We start from the raw sequence: 22837 nt of genomic DNA, 5'->3' as shown, positions 1-22837 counted from the left end.
ATGAGTATTAAAAGCTGTCCCTTCAAACTAGATTTGGTGGTACATACCTGTAACCCAGCACTTAGGAGGCTAAGGCAGGAGGCTTGAGGCCAACCTTGACTACATAGTGAGACCCAGTCTCCCCCACAATACAATAAACATTGAAGGGGCTGGGGATATGGCCTAGTGGCAAGAGTGCCTGCCTCATATACATGAGGCCCTGGGTTGGATTCCCCAGCACCACATATACAGAAAATGGCCAGAAGTGGCGCTGTGGCTCAAGTGGCAGAGTGCTAGCCTTGAGCAAAAAGAAGCCAGGGACAGTGCTCAGGCCCTGAGTCCAAGCTCCAGGACTGGCCAAAAAAAAAAAAAAAAAAAAAAAGCAATAAACATTGAAGGCCTTCAGGTAAACTGTTATCATATTTCTAGCATGCTTCATATGCTTAGTTATATCTGTTGTAGAAGAGAGTGTCGTTTTCTACCTCTTTTTGGTAGAGTTTATCTAGTGCAATATGGGCTTCCTGAAGAGAAAACCCAAAACTGATGTGATGGTGAGATCTGTCGCCTCTCTTTAAGTGTGTGTTCCTACAAGTAGCACACATGAGACTTCTTAAAGCATTTTCTGAAATCTTAAGTCTAAGGTACAATCAATTGTTGTGCTGGGAATCAAAGGGCACTGCATTTGATCCTTTGCTGTATGATCCGAGCCTGATTGACTGATTGCTGGTACCAGGCCTGATTGACTGATTGATTGATTGCTGGTACCAGGACTTGAACTCAGTCTAAAGGACTTTCCTACTTGGACTATTTTCAAACCACAGCCCTCCAGTTTTCTGCCTCCCCAGTAGGATTGCAGGCATGAGCCACTGGTACTCAGCTCGTTATATTTTAGTTTAGCGGTTTTACTGTGATAAAGCTCTTTTGTCATATAATTTACCTATTAAAAAGTGTACAATTAAATGGCATTTAGTGTATTAACAGTTGTGCAATCTAATTTTTAGAATATACCTATTGTACCTATTAGCAGCCATACACCATTTCTTTCCCATCCTGACCCACATCTTCTGTTGTGTATCTCAGTAGATTTATTTATTCTGAACATTGGAATAATGCAACACGGAATCATATATTATGTGATCTTTCATAACTGGTTCTGTTCCATTTATAAGGTTTAGTTATATTATAACAAGTACTACCAACCACTTCATTCCTTTTTTATTGCTAAGTATTGCTTCATTGCTTTTTTATTATATTGATATATACTCATTAGTTGGTAGAGATGTGGGTTATTTCCATGTTAAAAAGTTATGAATAATGCTGCTATAGACATTTGTGTTCATGGACATAGGCATGTTTTCATCTTTCCTGGGTTTGTACCTACCGGTAGAATTTCTAGCTTACATGATAACTTTGTATCTAATATTTTCCCAAATGGCCAAACTTTTCCAAAGTGGCAGCAGCGTATGAAGTCTCCAATTTCTTTATATCCCTTCCTCTACTTGTTTTTGTTTTGTTTTGTTTTTTGGTTGTGGGGCTTGAACTCAGGGCCTGGATACTGTCCCTGAGCTTCTTTTGCTCAAGCTAGTGCTCTACCACTTGAGCCACAGCCCTACTTTTTCCTCCTTGTTTTTATCTGTCCTTTTGATGATAATCATTTTAGTACAAGTGAAAGTGGTATCTTATAGTTTCAACTTACATTTCCCTAATGGCTAATGTTGCTAAGCCTCTTATTTTATTGAATATTCTTATATTTATTTATTTATTTATTTATTTATTTATTTATTTATTTATTTAGGCAGTCCTGGGGCTTGGACTCAGGCCCTGAGCACTGTCCCTGGCTTCTTCCCGCTCAAGGCTAGCACTCTGCCACTTGAGCCACAGCACCACTTCTGGCCATTTTCTGTATATGTGGTGCTGGGGAATCGAACCCAGGACTTCATGTATACGAGGCAAACACCCTTGCCACTAGGCCATATTCCCCAGCCAGAATATTCTTATTTTATTCTATCTTACCTATTTTTCTGTCTTTCTATCTATCTATCATCTATCTATTGGATTGATCCAAGAACTTTATGTATGCTAAGTAAGCAAGCACTCTACAACTGAGCTACATGTTCTCAGCTCTAGTTATTCCTATATTCTTTAGAGAAATGTCTCTTCATATTCTTTCCCACTATTTTTTAACCAGTACTGGGGAACTCAGGGCTTGGGGCACTGTCTCTGAACTTCTTTGCTCAAGGGTAGCACCCTACCACTTGAGCCACAGAGCCACTTCTAGCTTTTTCTGTGTATGTGGTACTGAGGAATTGAACCTAGGGCTTCATGCATGCTAGGCAAGCACTCTACCACTTAAAGCAACATTCCCAGCCTCTTTCCTACTTTTTAATCAGGTTGTTTATCTTTTCATTATTGAGTTGTAGTGCTATATGCATTCTAGATACAAATTCCTTATGTAATTGTAAATATTTTCTTCCATTCTGTGGGTTCTTTTCAGTTTCTTGATGGTATCATTTAAAGTACAAAAAGGTTTTAATTTTGACAAAGCTCTACTTTATGTCTTATGCCTTTGACATCATATCTAAGAACATTTTACCTTAACCCACAGGGACAAAGTTTTACTTCTGTGTTTTCTTTTCTTTTGATTCTGGTCCTGAGGCTTGAACTCAGGGCCTGGGTGCTGTCCATGAACCTCTTTGTGCTCAAGGCTAGTACTCTACCATTTGAGCTGCAAAGCCTCTTCTGGCTTTTTCTGAGTCGTTTTTTGGAGATAAGAGTTTCACAGGATTTCCTGCCCAGGATTGTTTTGTACCATGAGCCTTAGTTCTCAGCCTCCTGAGTAGCTAGTATTCTAGGTGTAAGCCACCGGTGCCCAGCTTACATTTTCTTCTTACAAGCTTGAAATTATATATTTGGATTTGTGATTTTTAAAAATTAATTTACTTTATTGTTATTGTGATTTTTTAAGTTAATTTTTGTATTTGAGCCAGAGTAGTCTAACTTCTTTCTTTTACACATGGATGTCCGTTGTCCAGGTACTATTTATTGAAAGGAGAGTCTTTCCCTCATTGCAGAACACTACCAGGGTCACAGGAGGGCACCAGTGTCTTTTTAGGAAGTCCTTCTCAGGCTCTGACCCATGTAGTTCCTAGCTGGCTGGCTCAGTAGCTGCTGAGCTTTGTCTGACCACTCATTTCTATTCTCTCCTGTAACTCCATCCCTTACATAAGCTGGCACTGTTTTCATCCAATCCACCTCCACCTCCTCTCATCCTTTTTGTTGGTTGGTTTATTGTTGTTATTTGTTTTGGTACTGGGGGTGGAATCTAGAGCCTCACACAAGGCAGGCAAGTGCTATACATCTGAACTATACCCCAGCTCCAGCTTGCTTTAAAGTTAATAACAAAGATAGTTTTAAAGATAGTAGTTTCTAAATAAAAAAAGAATCCTTTTTATCTAATACTTATAGATATGACTCAAAAAGGAAGTGACTCATTTAGAAAGGGAAGCTGGTGCTGCAGTAAAATGACTTATTTAGTATCAGAAGTCTGTAACGAGGTCCTATTCTGTAGTCAGAGGTTTGTTTAATTGATCTACATTATAACCTGAGGAATTGTGTGAAGCTGTGTGATCACCTTGCTCAACGAGGGCAGAGCAGAACCATGAAGTGGGAATAGTCTGGAGATCCCTGGCCCCTTAGTCATATGGATTCCTTATCTTTTTAGGGGCCAGAAGCATGGCACTTGGAATGTATTTCTGGAACCTAGCCCTCTGCTTTCATCCTGTCAGATGCCTGCCCCTCATTGGGTATAACAACAGAGAGCCGTCTAGTTAACTTGTCATACCTTCTGCATTGAACTTCTACCCTGGGACCTTTCTTTCTTTGCTCTGATCCCATTGAGTTTTCAGGTTCATCTCATGAATAAAGAGAAATCAGATTAATGAAAATGACTTTAGGATGATTGGGGCTGTCTAGAATGGGTGAGCTATGACTTGCATTTAAACCAGACTCTACAAATTCTGCCTATTGGCATTGGGTGAAGAAAAGGTATGGCTGATTGGGCTCAGAATGAGTGTCCTGGAAAGAAATGAAGACACAATATTGGTAGGAGATAGGTTTGGGGCAGGGAAAGGTGTTGATACTTAAAAAGGAAGATTTTATGCCTCAAGATGGGAGAATTGGCTTAATATGAGTAACTGTTTACGTATTTATATACCAACTGTAGTTCTACCCTTCACCCCTGGTAACAGCCATCAGGGGTTCACTGGGTAGCAAAATTAACCCACATTCCCCTTTTCTCAACAATTTCATGAATAGAAAATTCATTCTTACTGTGAATCTTAGCAATCTCAGCATACACTTTCTTCCCTCACAAGTCTTAAGAACTTCCATCTTTTCAAAACTTAAAGAAAGCCCTTTCAAGGCCTGTCTCTGGCATATCCAAATTACCAGTATCACTACTTGTACTTTAGAGCCATTAAATAAAATAAGGTTTCTGCACTATTATATCAGGACAGTACTTCTGGAATTGAGATTCCTATGTAAGTATTTTGAGAGAGACAGAGACAGGGAGACAGCAATCACATACCATTTTTTAGAGTATAGTAGACCCTTGGTGCCATAAGGGAGTGATCACAAAACTAAGATACTCATGTCTTTTATATAAAATATATGTGGTATTTATAGATAAACTATACACCTCTGCCTGTGTGCCTTAAATTCACTCTGGACTGCTTATGATACCTAAGATAATAAAAATGCTTTGTCTGTTGTTACATTATATTGTTCAGAGAATAATGACAAAAAAAATCTGTGTGTCAGTATAAATGTGACTATTTTGGTGAATTTTTTTTTTTTTTTTTTTGGCCAGTCCTGGGCCTTGGACTCAGGGCCTGAGCACTGTCCCTGGCTTCTTCCCGCTCAAGGCTAGCACTCTGCCACTTGAGCCACAGCGCCGCTTCTGGCCGTTTTCTGTATATGTGGTGCTGGGGAATCGAACCTAGGGCCTCGTGTATCCGAGGCAGGCACTCTTGCCACTAGGCTATATCCCCAGCCCCCTGGTGAATATTTTTATTTTATTTTATTTTTGTGCCAATCCTTGGGCTTGAACTCTAGGTACTATCCTTGAGTTTCTTTCTTTTTTTTTTTTTTTTGCCAGTCCTGGGCCTTGGACTCAGGGCCTGAGCACTGTCCCTGGCTTCTTTTTTTTGCTCAAGGCTAGCACTCTGCCACTTGAGCCACAGCACCACTTCTGGCCATTTTCTATATATGTGGTGCTGGGGAATCGAACCCAGGGCCTCATGTATATGAGGCAAGCACTCTTGCCACTAGGCCATATTCCCAGCCCCCCTTGAGTTTCTTTTGCTCAAGGCTACTGCTCTACTATGTGAGCCACCACTCCACTGCTGGCTTTTTTGGTAGTTTAGTAGAGATAAGAGTCTCACAGACTTTGCTGCCCAGGCTGGTTTTGAACCATGATCTTTATATCTCAGCCTCCTGAGTAGCTAGGATTAGGCATGAGCCACTAGTTCCTGGCTGGTGAAAATTTTTTTAATTGTCTTTAAGTAGGTGAACAAAAGGTCTCAGTTCAACATGTCTGTTAGTGAGTACAACATATCTTGTTCAGTATCACACCTTTTATCGTTCTCTCTCATATTGCCCAACCCCACCCATCCCTTCAATTTACCTGTAGGTGAATATTTTGGATCTACAAATTGGTTGGACCCATAGCTGTACAACCCATGGCTATGAATGGCCAGCTACATGTTGTTATAATTATACTATTTTGTTGCTAGTTACTTAGTGTCCTAATTTATAAATTAAATGTTTTCATAGGTTTATAGAGAGAAAATATTATACATATATTTGTATTTAATGTTTTTGTAAGGTTTATTGCATAGGAGTCATTTCACAATAAAAGATGTGTGAATATCTTGTTCTAGAACAAAGCAAAAGGTTGTGGTCTCAGTGTCTTATAGAAATCTATTTCTTCAATAGCATGAGCATCTCTTTATATCAGCTACTTCAACATTATTTCTACATGGTTTCTAATATTGTTATAACACAATATCTGTCTCTCTATATTATACATGTGTATATATATATATATATATATATTTTTTTTTTGAGACAGGGTCTCACTATGGAATCCAAATAGGCCTGTTTCTTTTTGGTACGAGTAATGAGGCTTGAACTTATGGACTCACACTGTCATTCAGCCTTTTTGCTCACAGCTAAGACTCTATGACTTGAGCCATATCTCCTACAGCTTCTTTGCTGTAGAATAGAGATAGAATGAAATAGAATTTCATGGACTTTTTTTTTGCCCAGGCTGGCTTTGTTTTTTTTTTTTTGGTTTTTTTTTTTTGTGCCAGTCCTGGGGCTTGGACTTGGGGCTTGAGCACTGTCCCTGGCTTCTTCTTGCTCAAGGCTAGCACTCTGCCACTTGAGCCACAGCGCCACTTCTGGCCATTTTCTGTATATGTGGTGCTGGGGAATTGAACCCAGGGCCTCGTGTATACGAGGCAAGCACTCTTGCCACTAGGCCATATCCCCAGCCCCCCAGGCTGGCTTTGAACTGTGGTCGTCAGATCTTAGCTTCCTGAAGAGCTAGGATTACAGGCGTGAGCCATTGGTGGCCGACAGATGTGAGACATCAGTACCTGGTTTGGTTTCACATTTGTGATCTTCCCATCTCAGCCTCCCTGGTGCTGGTATTTTACCTCCTTACACAGCCAACTCTGTATTGAACTGGATTCTGATCACGAGTAATAAGAAAGTCACCAATGGCTGTAGCCAAGGAAGAGGAAGTGATGGAATGGACATATTTGAAAGGAACTGAAAGATACTATATTACTACAGAGCTAAAACCTGGGAGGAAAATCTCAAACTTATTTGAGAATAAGGACAAATTTAAATTGTTAGAACAAAAGTATATTGTTTTGCAGGTGGTGGCTTTTAAATTCTATTCTTAAATGAGATTATACATACAAAAGTAGCCAACAACATAGTTTTTCTTTAAGATTTAAGTATTTTTAGTAGAAAATCAGTCAAGTTATGAGTACAATGCATCTTTTTTTTTTTTTTTTTGGCCCAGTCCTGGGGCTTGGACTCTGGGCCTGAGCACTGTCCCTGGCTTCTTTTTGCTCAAGGCTAGCACTTTGCCACTTGAGCCACAGCGCCACTTCTGGCCATTTTCTGTATATGTGGTGCTGGGGAATCGAACCCAGGGCCTCATGTATATGAGGCAGGCACTCTTGCCACTAGGCCATATCCCCAGCCCCAGTACAATGCATCTTGATCAATGTCACTACTTCATTCTCTCCCATTTCCCCCTCCTATTCCAACCCTTGTTATATAGTTCAATTTGTAGGTAATGTACATTGAATATAATAAATGCATAAAATAGTTTTCATGCTTATTAATTGACTGTATTTTTCTGATTTCAAATAATTTTATGATGACATTTTGTCTTATCCAATGTTTCAAGAAGATTTTTTAAGCCAGGCACTAATAGCTTATGCCTGTAACCTTAGCTACTCATGAGGCTGAGATTTGAGGATTATGGTTCAAAACCAGTCTGGGCAGACAAATCTGAGACTTATCTACAATTAACCAGTAAAATGCTGGAAGTGGAGATGTAGCTTAAGTGGTAGTGTTCCAGCCTTGATCAAAAAGCCAGGAATGGGCTGGGAATATGGCCTAGTGTCAAGAATGCTTGCCTCGTACATATGAAGTCCTGGGTTTGATTCCCCAGCACCACATATATAGAAAATGGCCAGAAGTGGCACTGTGGCTCAAGTGGCAGAGTGCTAGCCTTGAGCAAAAAGAAGTCAGGGACAGTGCTCAGGCCCTGAGTCCAAGGCCCAGGACTGGCAAAATAAAAATAAAAAATAAATCCAGGAACAAGTAGTGCTGTGGCTTATGTAGTAGAGTGCTGGCCTTGAGCTGAAGTGCTCAGGGACGGCATGCAGGCCCAGAGTTCAAGCCCCATGACCGACTAAAAAGAAAAGCCAGGAAGATTAAATGAGTGAAACGGATCAAGATGTACTATACTCATAAACTGACATGTATTGAAACCTCTTTGTACAGCTACTTAAAAATAATAAAAGAAAAATTTTATAAGAGCTCAAGCCTTAGTACTAACAGTAAAAAAAAAGGGGGGGGAGGAGGAGGGCTTTTCATAAACTTTTTTTTTTTTTTGGCAGTCGTGGGGCTTGAACTCAGGTCCTGGGCACTTTCCCTGAGCCTCGCTATGCCTAATGCTAGCACTCTACCACTTGAGCTGCAGTGCCTCTTCTGGCCTTTTCTGTTTATGTGGTACTGAGGAATCGAACCCAGGGCTTCATGCATGCTAGGCAAGCACTCTACCCCTGAGCAATATTTTTAGCCCTAAACTTGTATTTTAACCTAGAATATTTTCAGCATAGACTCTAGAATGTTAATACCATTTATCTCAATCCTTAAAAATTTTGCATTCATGCCCTTCCTTTTAAGAATATTTCAAAGTGGTAGGAAGAACTCTATAACAATGAAAATAGTTTCTATCCTGAGTAAGCATCAAGGGCATCTGCTGAAGAGCAGTGGGTGATTCATACCATCTTTCAGATTCAGAGAAGGCGGATTATTGAGAGGAAGACTTCCATTTATGTGGCAGAAGTAGAAACGGTGTTCTTTTTTTGGATTTCCTTTGTGTGTGCTTTGAATTCATCTCCTGCTCTGATATAACCAGCTGTGTTCACCAAGCCCCCCAGCAATGCTCTGCTTGTCAGAATCAAACTCTAGGGAAAGAGACAGTCTTCTGGAAGAAGGGTTTTTGTATAAATGAAATGACATGTAAAGGTAGGCTAGTTACATAATAAGGCCTTTAGATTCAAAGCAAGAACAGGCAGCTTGAACCTCTATCTCTGAATTGGTGGAAGATGGGCAATGGTGTTTTATGCGTGCCTGAAAGTTATTTGTGTGACCATACAAGTTGCTGATGTAGGGTAAGTATGTGGGTCACTGGTTCTGGGACATTTGCTGATTGATAGTGCAAATGTAAATAAAATCTTACCCATGCACTCCTTTTTAAGTTATTGTAGCTTATTTTTTCTTGCTTTATTTTCTCACAGCTTCCCAAAGTAGTTTAATTGAACAAGTAATAATCATCTTCTCCTCACTCTTCCACCGTATTAGGACCTTTTATTGGTCACAAGACACTGGACTGAAGTGAGGTCCACAGTGACTAGGCAAGCCATACAGTGACTGGGAAATTGGGCCTTTTTGGCAGGATTCCTTCAGTGTCTGCTCAAGCTGAGGACTGAAGCCAGAGGAAGGATGTTTGTTTTCCCTTGCCATTTCTCTATGGCAGGCCAACATGTTTTATGATGTAACCAATATGGCTTTGGTGACACCCACTCAAACATTGGAGAAATCTCTGCATCCCAGCCACTTGACTGCTAGATGTGGGAATACAGATAACGGGACTAGCAACATGTAGGCATGAGACTGCTCTGCACTAAGCCCTTTGGTCAGTTCTGTATCTGGAGCTGCCCCCTAAGGTGCAGATTGAGGAAGATGTTTGGCCATGAGGGCAGTCTTTCTTTAGTAATCCCTTGAGTATTCCAGGACAGATGCTGGGGTATGAGAACTTCCCATCTCTCTGAGCTTCTTTTATGTCCTTTACCAGGCTTCCTTCTTTCTCAGTCCCTGTCAATGAGAGGTACCCTTTCTTTCTCGAGTGTCAGGTTCTTGGCTTGGCAAAAGCATCTGATGGAGATGGGCAGGGAGAGAGGATCCCAAAAGACTGGGTAGGTGAGCAGGAAGACTCTGCCCTGTTTTTCATGCAGAAGATTAGGGCCGAAGTAAAAGGCTAGAAGAGAGGTAAAAGGTAGATTCCTTTCTTTGGGAGGTATAAGACTGTGGTAAGGGCTGGGAATATGGCCTAGTGGTAGAGTGCTTGCCTAGCATACATGAAGCCCTGGGTTCGATTCCTCAGCACCACATATATAGAAAAGGCCAGAAGTGGTGCTGTGGCTCAAGTGGCAGAGTGCTAGCCTTGAGCAAAAAGAAACCAGGGACAGTGCTCAGGCCCTGAGTTCAAGCCCCAGGACTGGCAAAGAAAGAAAGAAAGAAAGAAAAAGATCGGTGGTAAAGGAGTCTAGGGAATAGGAAAAAAAAAACAACCTCTAGAAAGTAGATGAGAATGAGAATTATAGGAAGAAGCTTAGCTCTAACATCTAGTGGTGACACTCTCCCTGTCTTGCCTTGCCTTGCCTTTACCCTGGTGTTTTCTCAGACTGGGATAGAAGACCCAAGGTCCTATATTTGTATTTGGGGGGGGGGGATTGTGGGAAATATTTAGGAGTCAATGACTAGAAACAGAAAAATGGGAAAGAAATGAGTAACTTTAAAAACAACTTTAAACTTTTCTTTCTTCCCTCTCTCCCTTGGCAGTGCTGGGGCTATAGAACCCAGAGCCTTGGGCACGCTAAGCAATCTGCCACTTAGCTTGTGCAACTAACTCCCCAAACCTGAAAAAAAAAAAAGATAACTTTCCAATATTATGCAAAACTAGAAGTCTGCCAGGCAAGGTGCACCTGTAATCCCAGGTACTTTAGAAGCTTAGTCAGGAGGATAATTTCTATTTTAAAAATTTGGATTTAAATTACACTGAGGTTCAAAGATAAAGATGTGGAATGGAGATCACTTGTAATTATGTAGTAGTTAGTGTGCCTTTTATTTCTTTCTCCTTTTTTTTTTTTTTTTTTTTTTTGGCTGGTCATGGAGTCTTGAACTCAGGGCCTGGGCACTTTCCCTAGCTTTTCTGCTCAAGATAGCACTATTCCACTTTGAGCCACAGCTCCTCTATTTTTTACTCTGGCTTTTTGTTGTTGGTCTCTGTCTCCATCTCTGGTCTCTGTCTCTGTCTGTCTCTCTCTGTCATGTTCCTGCTCTCTAAGAGCTCCCAAGATCTTTTGTTAATATTTCCTAAATGTCACAATCTTATCACTTTATTTATTCTCTCAAATATTAAAAATGTCTGTTTATTAGAACCACCCTCCTTGAAAGCCTGAAAAATAATGTAGTTTTATTTATTCCATTTGATCCCTTCCAACTCTTTGTATATGTCTTATTGCTTAAACCTCAGTGATTTGTCTATTGCTATAAGCATAATGCCAGATTCTTGACAAGTCTTGCAGGACTCTGAAACCCTGATGCCTTTCTATTTTTGTAGTTTCTTTCCTCTCACATTCATTAATTATTTAGTCAATGCCTTCCTTTCTCATTAGAAAGAGACCTTCTCTGTTTTGTTTGCTGTTTTATCCCTAGAGCCTAACATAGAGCCCAATGTGTAAACAGTATTCATGTATTTGTTGAATGACCCAGTGAATCCTAAGTGAAGGTATGTGTACCATCCAGAAAATATGCCTATAAGGTTATAATGTAAAGAGACTCACCATTTAATCACTGTGCATCTTAAATTTCTAGATTCTTGAAGCTGTAAAAGAAAAGAACTCGAAAGATCTTTTTATTTTAGACTTCTATCAGTGAGAAAACTGAGGCCCAAAGTGCTGAACTGTCACTTGTAAAAAAAGTTCCCAGACTGATGAACAAAAAAAATTAGTATTGGGCTGGGAACATGGCCTAGTGGCAAGAGCGCTTGATTCGTATTCGTGAAGCCCTGGGTTCGATTCCCAAGCACCACATATATAGAAAATGGCCAGAAGTGGCGCTGTGGCTCAAGTGGCAGAGTGCTAGCCTTGAGAAAAAAGAAGCCAGGAACAGTGCTCAGGCCCTGAGTTCCAGGCCCAGGACTGGCAAAAAAAAAAAAAAAAAATTAGTATTGTTGCTCATTTCCTCTGACCACTAGTACACATATTCTCTGTTAACGGAAGCATGGCTCTTTATGTGTGTGGGAAGGAATTCATTTAAAAAGGCCTCAGGGGCCCTTGGTATAGAAACCATTATTTATCCCTTTTAGGAAGTTGGTAACTGACTTTTCTGCAGCTACTGCAGTTGTTATCGGATTTGTTATTTTTTTCTTTCTCACAGTAAGTCAGAATCTGCTTTCCTTTTCATATTATATATGTACATATACATATATACACATATGTAATATAATATATACAATGTTTATAATATAATATATATGACACAGTATAATGCAGTATAATATAATATATATGCTATATATTACAAATATAAATATATACATATATACAATGTCTACACAGATATGTGTGCATACACGTGTGTGTGTGTGTGCATGCGAGCACGCATGCATGTGCCGATACTGGGGTTTGAACTCTGGGCCTCTCTTTCCTCACCTAGCTTTTTCCACTCATAACTGGAACCTTACCCCTTGAAAAATACCTTCAGTTCTGGATTTTTGCTGATTAATTGGAGATAAGAGTCTCTTGGATTTGTCTCTCCTGGCTCGGCTCCCACAGCTCTTGAGTTGCAGTCATCTTTGTTTTACCTTATAATGAATGGCTCCAGGCCTTATGTGAGTAGTGATGCTGGCAATTGGATATGGCAAAGAGTAATAGGGCAAATGATCTCAGCCTCTTGAGTAGCTAGGATTACAGACTTGAGCCACCAATGTCCAGCTCTTCCCTCTTAATATTTGACCATACAGTTCTAATTTTATCCTTTTATGTGACAGTAATTTTCATCCTTTCATTCCAGGCAATTTAAAAATATTCAGAGATCCTGTGATATTTCCTAGTTCTCCATGCTAAATATCTTAGATTAGTTGTTTGCAGACAGAACTGTTTTGAAGCTCCTTCATTTTAGTGCATTCATTTCTTGTGAATGATTTTTTTTTTGAAGATAAGGAATTCAAGCTTCAGAGTTCCACCCCGTAGTTGTGGTTTTGCTTTTCAGTTTTAGTAACTATAGTCATCCATGGTCCAGAAATATTAAATGGAAAATGTCATAAAAAAAATCCAGAACTTTAAATTATATACCATTCCTAGTAGTTTAAAGGAATCGTAAGCCATTCTACTCCACTTGTGAATCATCTCTTTATTAGCTGCTCTGGGTTATCAGATCTTTTCAGATGCAACACAACTCTTGAATTGCAGTAACCTTCATTTTACTTTATAATAGTGCCAAGGCCTAAGAGTAGTGATGTTGCCAATTGCATATGGCAGAGAGAGGCTGTAAGTGCTTAAGTGATAGGGAAAATGAAAGAAAAATAAACTGAAGTTGCAAACATTAACAGTCACATTATATGGTGAATGTTTAGGAAGGAAAATGCACTCAGTCATAGGGCTTGGTACTCTCCATGGTTATACTCATCCACTGGGGTCTTGGGAATTAATTTCCAAGGTTACGGGATGACTACTGTACTCTGGCTGTCAAGAGGTGATCTAATATACATAAGTTTTGGCAATCAGAGAGAGAGAGATTCTCTAAAGAATAGAATTTACTTGAGAATAGTGGAACATTGCAATGGGAAGAGTAAATGCCATTAGTAAGCTAGGAAATTGAAGCAATAGGAAGTTTTTGGCTTTTTTTGTTTTGTTTTGGGCCAGTCCTAAGGGGTTGGAACTCAGGGCCTGAGTGCTGTCCTTGGCTTCTTTTTGCTCAAGGCTAGCACTCTACCCCTTGAGCTACAGCGCCACTTCTGGCTTTTTCTGTGTATGTGGTGCTGAGGAATCGAACCCTGGCCTTCATGCTTGCTAGGCAAGCACTCTACCGCTAAGCCACATCCTCAGCCGGAGCAATAGGAAGTTTTAAAGGCCAAAATGTTGAGGAAGGTTATATATGAGATATTTTAAGACAATAGTCTTTGGTCATATAATTAACAATAAGAGTGTCTTCATGTCTAGGGGATGTAACTCAATAGAAGAATATTTACTCAGTATGAGCAAAGCCCGGGGGTTCTGTCCTAGCACTTAAAAAACAAACAAACAGGGTAGGTACATGGTAAAAGCAATTGGTAGGTACTGTCCTTATAGGAGTGAGGATTTTGTTTTAGTTGTTTAATTTTAATTATTCCTAAGTAATTGTACAACGGAGTTGCCACTTAACAAAGCAGTTTATGGATACAATGCATCTTGATCCATGTCACCCCTTTCAACATTCTCACCCATCCCCCTCCTACCCACTCCTTCCCTCAGTCTTCTTAATTATGTAGGATGTATATTGAATTCTTGACTACATTTCCCCCCTTTTCTCTTCTTTTCTTTACTCCACCCCAGCCTTTTAATGCTTTTTTGTTTGGTTGGTTGTTTTTAAATAAGGTGGTAGCCTCTGCAAGCTTGTGGTCTGATTTTTTTTTTTTCTTTTTTGGTTGGTTGTGGGGCTTGAACTTGTGTGAGATAGTTGTTGCTGCTGCCCAACCTTTATAGTTCTGCTTCTTTTTGTGTGTAAGGTTTACACAGAAAACTCTGTTTTGATTCTGATAACTTTTATGTTTTTCTTCCCTTTTTAAACTTTGTTTTGTTTTTGACACAGTGCCTCATTTGTGTTGCCCAAGTTGACCTTACACTACTGGCCCTCAAGAGACTCTCCTGCTTCCTGGATAAGCTGACACCACACAAGCATATTGACATGCCCACATTTCTTTCAGAGTGCTTTTGTTTATCTCTTAGTACTGTCTAAGATTCTTAGCATTTGCTCTGTGCTCAGCTACAGGACAGTGGGTTATGTTGAATTTATAGATTTAAATTAAAATAATTTAAATTAAATTTAAATTTAATTAATAATTAAAATAATTTAAAATTACATGTACCTGTAATCTTAGCTACTCAGGAGGTTGAGATCTGAGGATTGAGCCTAGGCAAAGAAAGTTGGTGAGACTCTTACATCTAGTTACATCTAGAGCAGGAAGTAAAGCTGTGGCTCAAGTAGTGGAGCTCTAGTGTTATGCAAAAAAAATAAGGAGTGATAGTGCCCAGGTCCTAAATTCAAGCCCTATACTAGCACCAAAAAAAAAAAGAATAAAAATCACATGTGAACAAAACATTAAAGTGTTACTTTACTAGATGCCTTATCTTGTGTCTTACACAGTATGTTTTCTGTCCTTGAGGACATTGCATAGACTAGATTGTGGAGCCTTGTCCTGTTGTGTCAGAATGGCTTTTGTACTTGTATCTCATTAGGTGGCATCAGTTGAGGCTAATCTAAATCTTTGATTTGATCTTGGCTTCTGTAAACTAGTTTGGATATATTTGTTCTCAAAGGACAGAACCTCACTCAGACCAACTCAAATAAATCTACATCATAAGGAGGTGGGAGAATTTCTTGGAAATTAAGCTGGCGTAGTGAGGGTGGGCCTTTGCAGGCATTGAAAAGTTACCAGGCACTTCCTGTCTCTTTGCTTCTTGGAATAGCATGGTCTTCTGTTTCTTGTACCCTGCCCTCAGCCCTATACAGATCTTTTCTGTTTTAATTCAGATTCTTGAGAGAAAATCTGATTGTTGTTTATATCATTTAGATAATGCAAATAAAACTTATTTAGAAAAAGACATATCAAGCATGTCAAAGACATATCAAAGCATATCAAGGGTCTACTGCAATGTATATTATGTGGTGTTAACATTTTTAAGGGAAAAGCTGGTATGGAGAAATCTTAATATACCAACAGCCTAGTTTAAAAGGATATAAATCTTGCCAAGTCACTTCCAAGCCCAGCCTGACAATTTCAGGGTCAGAATTTTATGCAGTAAGTAGATTTGAAACTTTGGATGTTAAAACAAAAATATTCTCTATTTCCTAGGACAGAATTTAAACACTCACATGATTTTTAAAAGAAATTACAACAAACAAAGTGGAAAAGCCATCATAGATAGCTCAGAATTATCATTTGAGAGCTAAAAACTGACAACCAGTTTGTAAAAAAATTAAGTGAAGGTGCTGATGGCTCATACCTGTAACCCTAACTACTCAGGAGGCCGAGATCTGAGGATCATGGTTCAAAGCCAACCCAGGAACGAAAGCCTGTGAGACTTTGTTTTGTTTTGGGTTTTTTTTTGCCAGTCCTGGGGCTTGAACACAGGGCCTGAGCACTGTCCCAGGCTTCTTTTTGCTCAAGGCTAGCACTCTACCACTTGAGCCACAGTGCCACTTCTGGCTTTTTCTATATATGTGGTGCTGAGGAATTGAACCCAGGGCTACATGTATATGAGGTGAGCACTTCACTACTAGGCCATATTCCCAACCCTGTGAGACTCTTATTTCCAATTAATCACCAGAAAATCAGAAGTAGAGCTGTAGCTCAAAGTGGTAGAATGCTAGCCTTGAATAAAAGAGCTCAGGAACAGTACCCAGACCCTGAATGCAAGCCCCATGACCAAGAAAAAAAAAATGTACCAAAGATTTAAGTAGAAGCCAGCCACTGGTGGCTCACACCTGTAATCCTAGCTACTTAGGAGGCTGAGATTTAAGGATCAAAGTTCAAAGCCAGCCTGGGTAGGAAAGTCCATGAGATTCTTATCTCCAGTTGGCCATCAGAAAACCAGAAGTGGTACTGTGACTCAAAGTGTTACAGTGCTAGACTTGAGCGAAAGGAGCTTAGGGACAGTGCTCAGGCCTGCCATGGTAGTGCTTAGAATAATATTTACTATAGGTTAATAAGTTTATGATAATTTCTTTATGATAATTTAAATATATTAAGTAAATCCTATATGTAAAAACATTTTTAAACTAGTATTTTAAAAGTGGATTGCAGGCTGGGAAAGTGGCTTAGCGGTAGAGTGCTTGCCTAGCATGCATGAAGTCCTGGGTTCCATTCCTCAGCACCACATATACAGAAAAAGCCAGAAGTGGCACTGTGGCTCAAGTGGTAGAGTGCTGGCCTTGAGCAAAGGAAAGCCAGGGACAATGCTCAGGCCCTGAGTTCAAGCCCCAGGCCTGGCAAAAAAAACAACAAAACAAAACAAAATAAATGGAATGCTTATTTTACCAGATCCACCATAATTTATTTAGGTAAATAGTTCTTTATGTGTATAGTTTGATTTATAGCATAACAACTCAAAAATTTATTGAGCAGGAGACTGCCAGAATCATTTGTCCAATTATATGGTCCAAGACTGGAACTCGAACTCAGTACCTGAAGCTTTTCCTCATTGGCTGGCATTCTACCCATGGAGTCATTCCTCCAGCCCCCCAAATCAACTTTTAATTGGGCAGGACCATTTCTTGCTTGTCAGAATATAGAAGGAGCAGCTCTTACATCATGCCATGCCTCTTGCTCTTGGTGGCACAAAGTTAAAGCCTTTGAAATAGGTTTGTCAAGAACTGTTGCCTGCTGTAAGATTGCCTGTGATGTAAGAGTGGCTGGAGTTCTCTTTAAAAGGCTGCATGTGACTGGACACCAGTGGCTCATCCTTGTAATCCTGACTACTCAGGAGGCCAAAATCTGAGAACCTTGATTTGAAGTCACCCAAGCAAGAAAGTCCGTGAGACTCTCTCTCACCTCCAATTAGCTACCCTCAAAAAAGCCAGAAGTGGAGTTGTGGCTCAAGTAGTAGGGCACTAGCTTTAAGCACAAAAAGCTCAAAGAAAGCCCCCAGGCCTTGAGTTCAAACCCTAGGACTGGCAGACCTCCCCACCCCCCGCAAAAAAGAAAGCTTCATGTTTAAGTTCCTAGAATATAGTTCTTAACATTTGTTCCCCATCACCATGTGCATCACCATGTTTAGAGATCTGCTTTCTCCTTTAGCTGTCATTTTCCAATCTTCCCACCCCCAGACCTGGGGCTTGAACTCTGGGCCTGGGTACTGTCTCTGGCTTCCTTTTGCTCAAAGCTAGAACTCTACCACTTGAGCCATAGCACCACTTCTGGCTTTTTCTGTGATTAATTGGAAATAAGGGTCTCACGGACTTTTCCTACCCTGGCTGGCTTCAAACCATGATCCTCAGATCTCAGCCTCCTGAGTAGGTAGGATTATAGGTGTGAGCCACCCGCACCTGGCATTTTCCAATGTTTTGATAGTGAAACATTTTCCTTAAACAAAATATTGTATAGACTCTAAAAGCACCTTTATATATGCAGATCACTAGTCACAAATGATAAATTTTCAAACAGTTCAGCTTAGTGGCTGAGATGATGCTTTAATCAAACTGTTCCAGAAGTCTGAAAAAAGCACGGGGAAATTCACATTGCAAAACTGAATGGCCAACAATTTCTAAAAACTGATCTAATTTCTTAATTTTATCAATGCAAAAATTTCTTGGAAAAGTACATGAAGTGAGTTTAAATCTGTTTGATGGAAAATATAACATTGAAATGTTTAAAAGAATATTTTTTAAAAATCTTAGCTACTATAGCTTCCTGAATGTTAAAATTAAGGTCCTGCACTACCACACTCTACCGAGCACACTCAGACCAAAATAACAAGCCTTGTTACTTTAGTTTTAACAAAACAATGGGTTTCGTTATGACATCTTTTTTTGTGCCCCCCCATCTGTGTGTGTGTGTGTGTGTGTCTGTGTCTGTGTCTGTGTGTGTATGTTTGTGCTTGCCAGTCCTGAGCCTTGAACTCAGGCCCTGGGCGCTGTTTTGGGGCTAGCTCAAGGCTAGAACGCTACCATTTGAGCCACAGGTTCACCTCTGGCTTTTTGTGGTTAATTGGAGATAAGAGTGTCATACTACTCAGGCTGGCTTTGAACCATGATTCTCAGATCTCAGCCTTCTGAGTAGCTAGGATTACAATCATGAGCCACTGATGCCTAACACCCCTGTGTTTTTAATGGTTTGTTTTCCCTTTCCATTATTAGCACAAATAATAGCATTCAAGTATTCTTTTACAACAATTCAAATGTGCATACCTAAGTAAAATTGTCAATACATTTAAAAATAATTATTTTTGAAATTTTGTTGAAGCCAGGCTAATATCTATAATACTAGCTACTCAGGAGGCTGAGATCTGAGGATCATGGTTTGAAGCCAGCCCATGCATAAAAGACCATGAGACTCTTATCTCTAATTAATCAGTAAGAAAAGCTGGAAGTGTGGCCCAAGTGTTTGAGCACTAGTCTTGAGTGAATAAGCTAAAGTATAACATCCAGGCCCTGAATTCAAGCTTCAGTAACAGCATGCATGCACTCACATGTGCACGCACAATACACACATACACACACAATTTATATGTAATGAAGCTGGCTTTTTTTTTTAATGAAGATTTTCAAAGCAGTACAGGGAAAACTAGGATATACCTAATTCTGTGTGAAAATGATTAGATTTTTGCTATGTAACCCAGGCTGAGCTAGGACGATCCACTTGTCTCTACCTGAATGCTGAGGTTATAGATGTACATCACTTAAAGGCATTTCTTTACCTCCTTTTCCAAATTTGGCTCTTTTAGTTCTAAGATACACTGTGGAGGTGATACTGAGCTGGTCTTAGTGGTTTTCATTTGTTTTTGTAACAGTTGACTTATTTAATTCTTCTCTGTGGAATAGGAATTACTTGTGTTTTTAACTTCCAAAGATTAAAATCTGTTTATTGTGTAAAATTCTGACCCTGGAACTGACAGCTTGGGCCTGCGAACTGTCTTGGTGCTCACCTGTATCCCTACAATGAAGCTTTTGGTGTCTGAAGATTCCTCAGCCTAGTTTAACCTACAGAATGTTAACACATTGCAATTAAGCTTTGATTTTCTTAGCCTTTTTCTAAAAAGCTATGCTATTGGCATAATTGTTACACAGTGTATACATAGTTTGGAACAGGAAAATTCATTTGGGGATATAGTGTCCTTTTAGCTCTACTGCCATCCTTGCTGACCGTTAAAGCTACTTAATATAAAAAGAGCTTGCTGTTCATCAGGGTGAATTTAGATAGTACAAAGTATGTACCAATGCCAGGAAGGTGATCCTTTTTATTTTTCTGTTTTAGAATCACAAGAAGCTGAGGAACAGCTGGTAGCAGAAGTAATTGAAAAGTGTTCATCTGAAACTTGTTCTAGACCTTCAGAAAATGAGGTACCACAGCTGGCCATTGGATCTCATTCAGCCCAGGATGGCAAAGAAGAACCTGAGCAGGATATTAGCAAAATCTCAGTAGTGAGGCCATTTTCAATAGAGGCCAAGAATCCCACAGATATCCCAGAATTTCTTGGAACAAAAGCGGCCTATGGCTGTGTAACTGTAGTCTCGGGGGAGGCTTTGCCTTCTAGCCCACCAGAAGCCACCCAAGACAAGGCAGTGACAGAAGGCAACATGGGGGTTACACTTGAGGCTTCTACAGAAGTGGATCTGAAGGTCAGCATCTCCTGTCCAGAGCCTGTGACCAGTAGAAGCAAGCTAAGAAAGCCTAAACCTGTCTCCCTGAGGAAGACAGCAACTGGAGGAGAGTTTTCAGAAACAGAAACGGCCAGGGAAGGCACACCTTTTCCCAAGTCATCCTCCCATTTCCAATCAGATGAATCTTATGAGAACATACCTTCTGTGCTGGGAGGTTCCAAGAACCAGAAATCTCTCCCTGACTTGAAAGAAGCTTCTGGCATTCTCAGCAGTGGCACCAATGACTCAGGAGTTGACCTGCAGGAAGAGTTGAAGAGTTCACCTCTCAAGCTTGAGTTTGATTTCATAGAAGTGGAAAATGGAGAGGCCAGGAAAGCCCTTCCAAGGAAACTTGGCAAGAAACCAGGAAATAAAGTGATGCCCAAGATACAAAAAGATGGCATCAGTAAGCCAGTAGGGGTAGAAAAGACTGCAGAGCCAATAGCCACAGATACCCAAGCATCCCTTAAGAGAGACCCTAGTCAGTGGGATCACCCTAACTTTAATCCCCTTGGGAGTCACTCCATTCTGCAGAACTCCCCACCTCTGTCCTCTAAGGGCTCCTACCACTTTGACCCAGATAACTTTGATGAATGCATGGATCCCTTTAAGCCAACCACAACATTAACAAACAGCAGCTTTTGTTCTTCTACTGGTAATCATGTTAATGAAATCTTAGAATCACCTAAGAAGGCAAAGTCTCGTTTAATAACGTGAGTGACCTTGGGTGCTGGGTGCTGGTGTCTGTGTATTCTCTGTGATTTCGGCAGTAGCTACTTTGGTTTTGGTGAGCTACATTTATCTTTGAGGTGCAGTAGGGCTATACAAAGCTTATGACTTTATTCTGTACTCCAATAGTTTTTCTTTGTAGGTTTTTTTAAAATTAATTTTTGAATCATTGACTTATTTAAGCTCTTTTTAGGTATTCCTTATTCTGCATAGTTTTTTGTTGGTGTTAGTTGTAGGGTTTGAACTCAGGGCCTGGGTGCTGTCTCTGAACCTCTTTGTGCTCAAGGCTAGTGCTCTACCACTTGAGCTCTACTTCTGGCTTTTTGGGGGTTAATTAGAAGAGCCCCATGGATTTTCCTGTTTGGACTGGCTTTGAACCATAATCCTCTGTCTCAGCTTCCTTAGAAGCTAGGATAACAGTTGTGAATTACCAATGCCCAGCTGTGTGTGTGTACGTGTGTGTGCATATGTGTGTGTGCGCGCCCACACGTGTACACATATGTGTAAACCTGCCACAAAACAGGTGTTGAGGATTGTAGTTCATTAGCAAGAAAGGGAATGTCTGGTAAGAACCCAAGATGTTTTAAAGGATCAGTTAAATCTGAATAAATTAGTCTTCTGCCTTATCCTTCTTCTATCCCTCGTTTCAGCTGAGAAACCTGGATGAACTTTAGGAAGTTCTTTGGAGTTCCAAGAATGATTTCTCAGGCTATGTCAAAGCTTCTGTTTAACTTTGTTGCAATATTACCTTAATTGAATAGATAACAGTATATCTGTTTGTAACTCTTTTTGCAGGCTTAACTTTGTTGCAATATTACCTTAATTGGATAGATGACAGTGTATCTGTTTGTAACTCTTTTTGCGGGCCACACCATCAATTTAGGCTTTTTTTGATTATGTGGTACTGAGCAATCCAACCCAGGGCTTCATGCATGCTAGGCATGCACTCTACTAGTAACCCACATTCCCAACCACTCTGACATTTTTCTGAAAGACACAGAGAAGGACCAAGTGACACCAAGAGTGAAATGGGAAGATGAAGAGACCATACTTGTAGCTGTCACTTCGACAGTTGAGGAAGTGCTTCTCACCATTACTGTCACTTAAGTAAAAATACCAGATGTTGAATTATACTGGAAAGGAAAATATCTGGAATAAAAAGATTTCATGACCAAGAAGACTGAGCAAAATAGGAATCAGTTAGTTCTCCAGAATAGCCCCTAGCATTTCTACAGGGAGTGAATGTCATTAGTAATTTTTGGTCTGATTGTATATGAACAGTTGAATGATTATTGAAAAAAAAATCCACTGGATGTTGGCATAGTCTTCTTTTGTGGCTTTTAGGGTTAGCTAGCTAGTCTAGACAGCATTTGATTACATACTGGGCATATCACTGCCTTGGCAGTGAGAAGCACCTAAAGGTTGATAGGAGTGGTTAGGAAGCTATGTGTTAAAAGCATGAAGCCAGTGTATTTGTGTCAGATGAGATTAAATCTGCACAGGAGAGGAAATGTACTTAGTACCAAGAAGTTTCTTGCCTTGAGGCCTGCCATTCTCACCTGATAGCATTTTTCTTTTATTTTTTTATGGAATGGACTTCTTAATCTAATATATCTTACTTATCAAACAATTACTACACAAACCAAACTCTTTATCTTTTCTTTCTACAAATAAGCACTACCAGACATCTTATATAATGTTTGGATTTTGGTGACAAGAGCTCTCATTTGTAGAAAGGACTGAAAACAGTACTTGATGGTAACATCTAGTGGGCAGTTAGGAGTTTTATTTTTTATTTTTTTGGCCAGTCCTGGGGCTTGGACTCAGGGCCTGAGCACTGTCCCTGGCTTCTTTTTGCTCAAGGCTAGCACTCTGCCACTTGAGCCACAGCGCCACTTCTGGCCATTTTCTGTAT

The 22837-nt window shown here is 40.0% G+C and overlaps 1 protein-coding gene across 2 annotated transcripts in view; it reads left to right on the top strand.

The window, feature by feature from the left end:
• The window catches only part of Tacc1 (transforming acidic coiled-coil containing protein 1), a 66161-nt gene that overhangs the window by 16278 nt on the left and 27046 nt on the right, over nucleotides 1–22837 (top strand). For both annotated transcript variants that reach the window (XM_048330932.1, XM_048330933.1), the window contains exon 3: nucleotides 19808–20906. In XM_048330932.1, the coding sequence (XP_048186889.1) occupies nucleotides 19808–20906 (1099 nt within the window). The remainder of the gene's footprint in view (nucleotides 1–19807; nucleotides 20907–22837) is intronic.

Source organism: Perognathus longimembris, chromosome 21 (genome assembly GCF_023159225.1).
Source record: "Perognathus longimembris pacificus isolate PPM17 chromosome 21, ASM2315922v1, whole genome shotgun sequence".
Lineage (NCBI taxonomy): Eukaryota > Metazoa > Chordata > Mammalia > Rodentia > Heteromyidae > Perognathus > Perognathus longimembris.
This window is presented reverse-complemented; position numbering and strand designations above follow the sequence as displayed.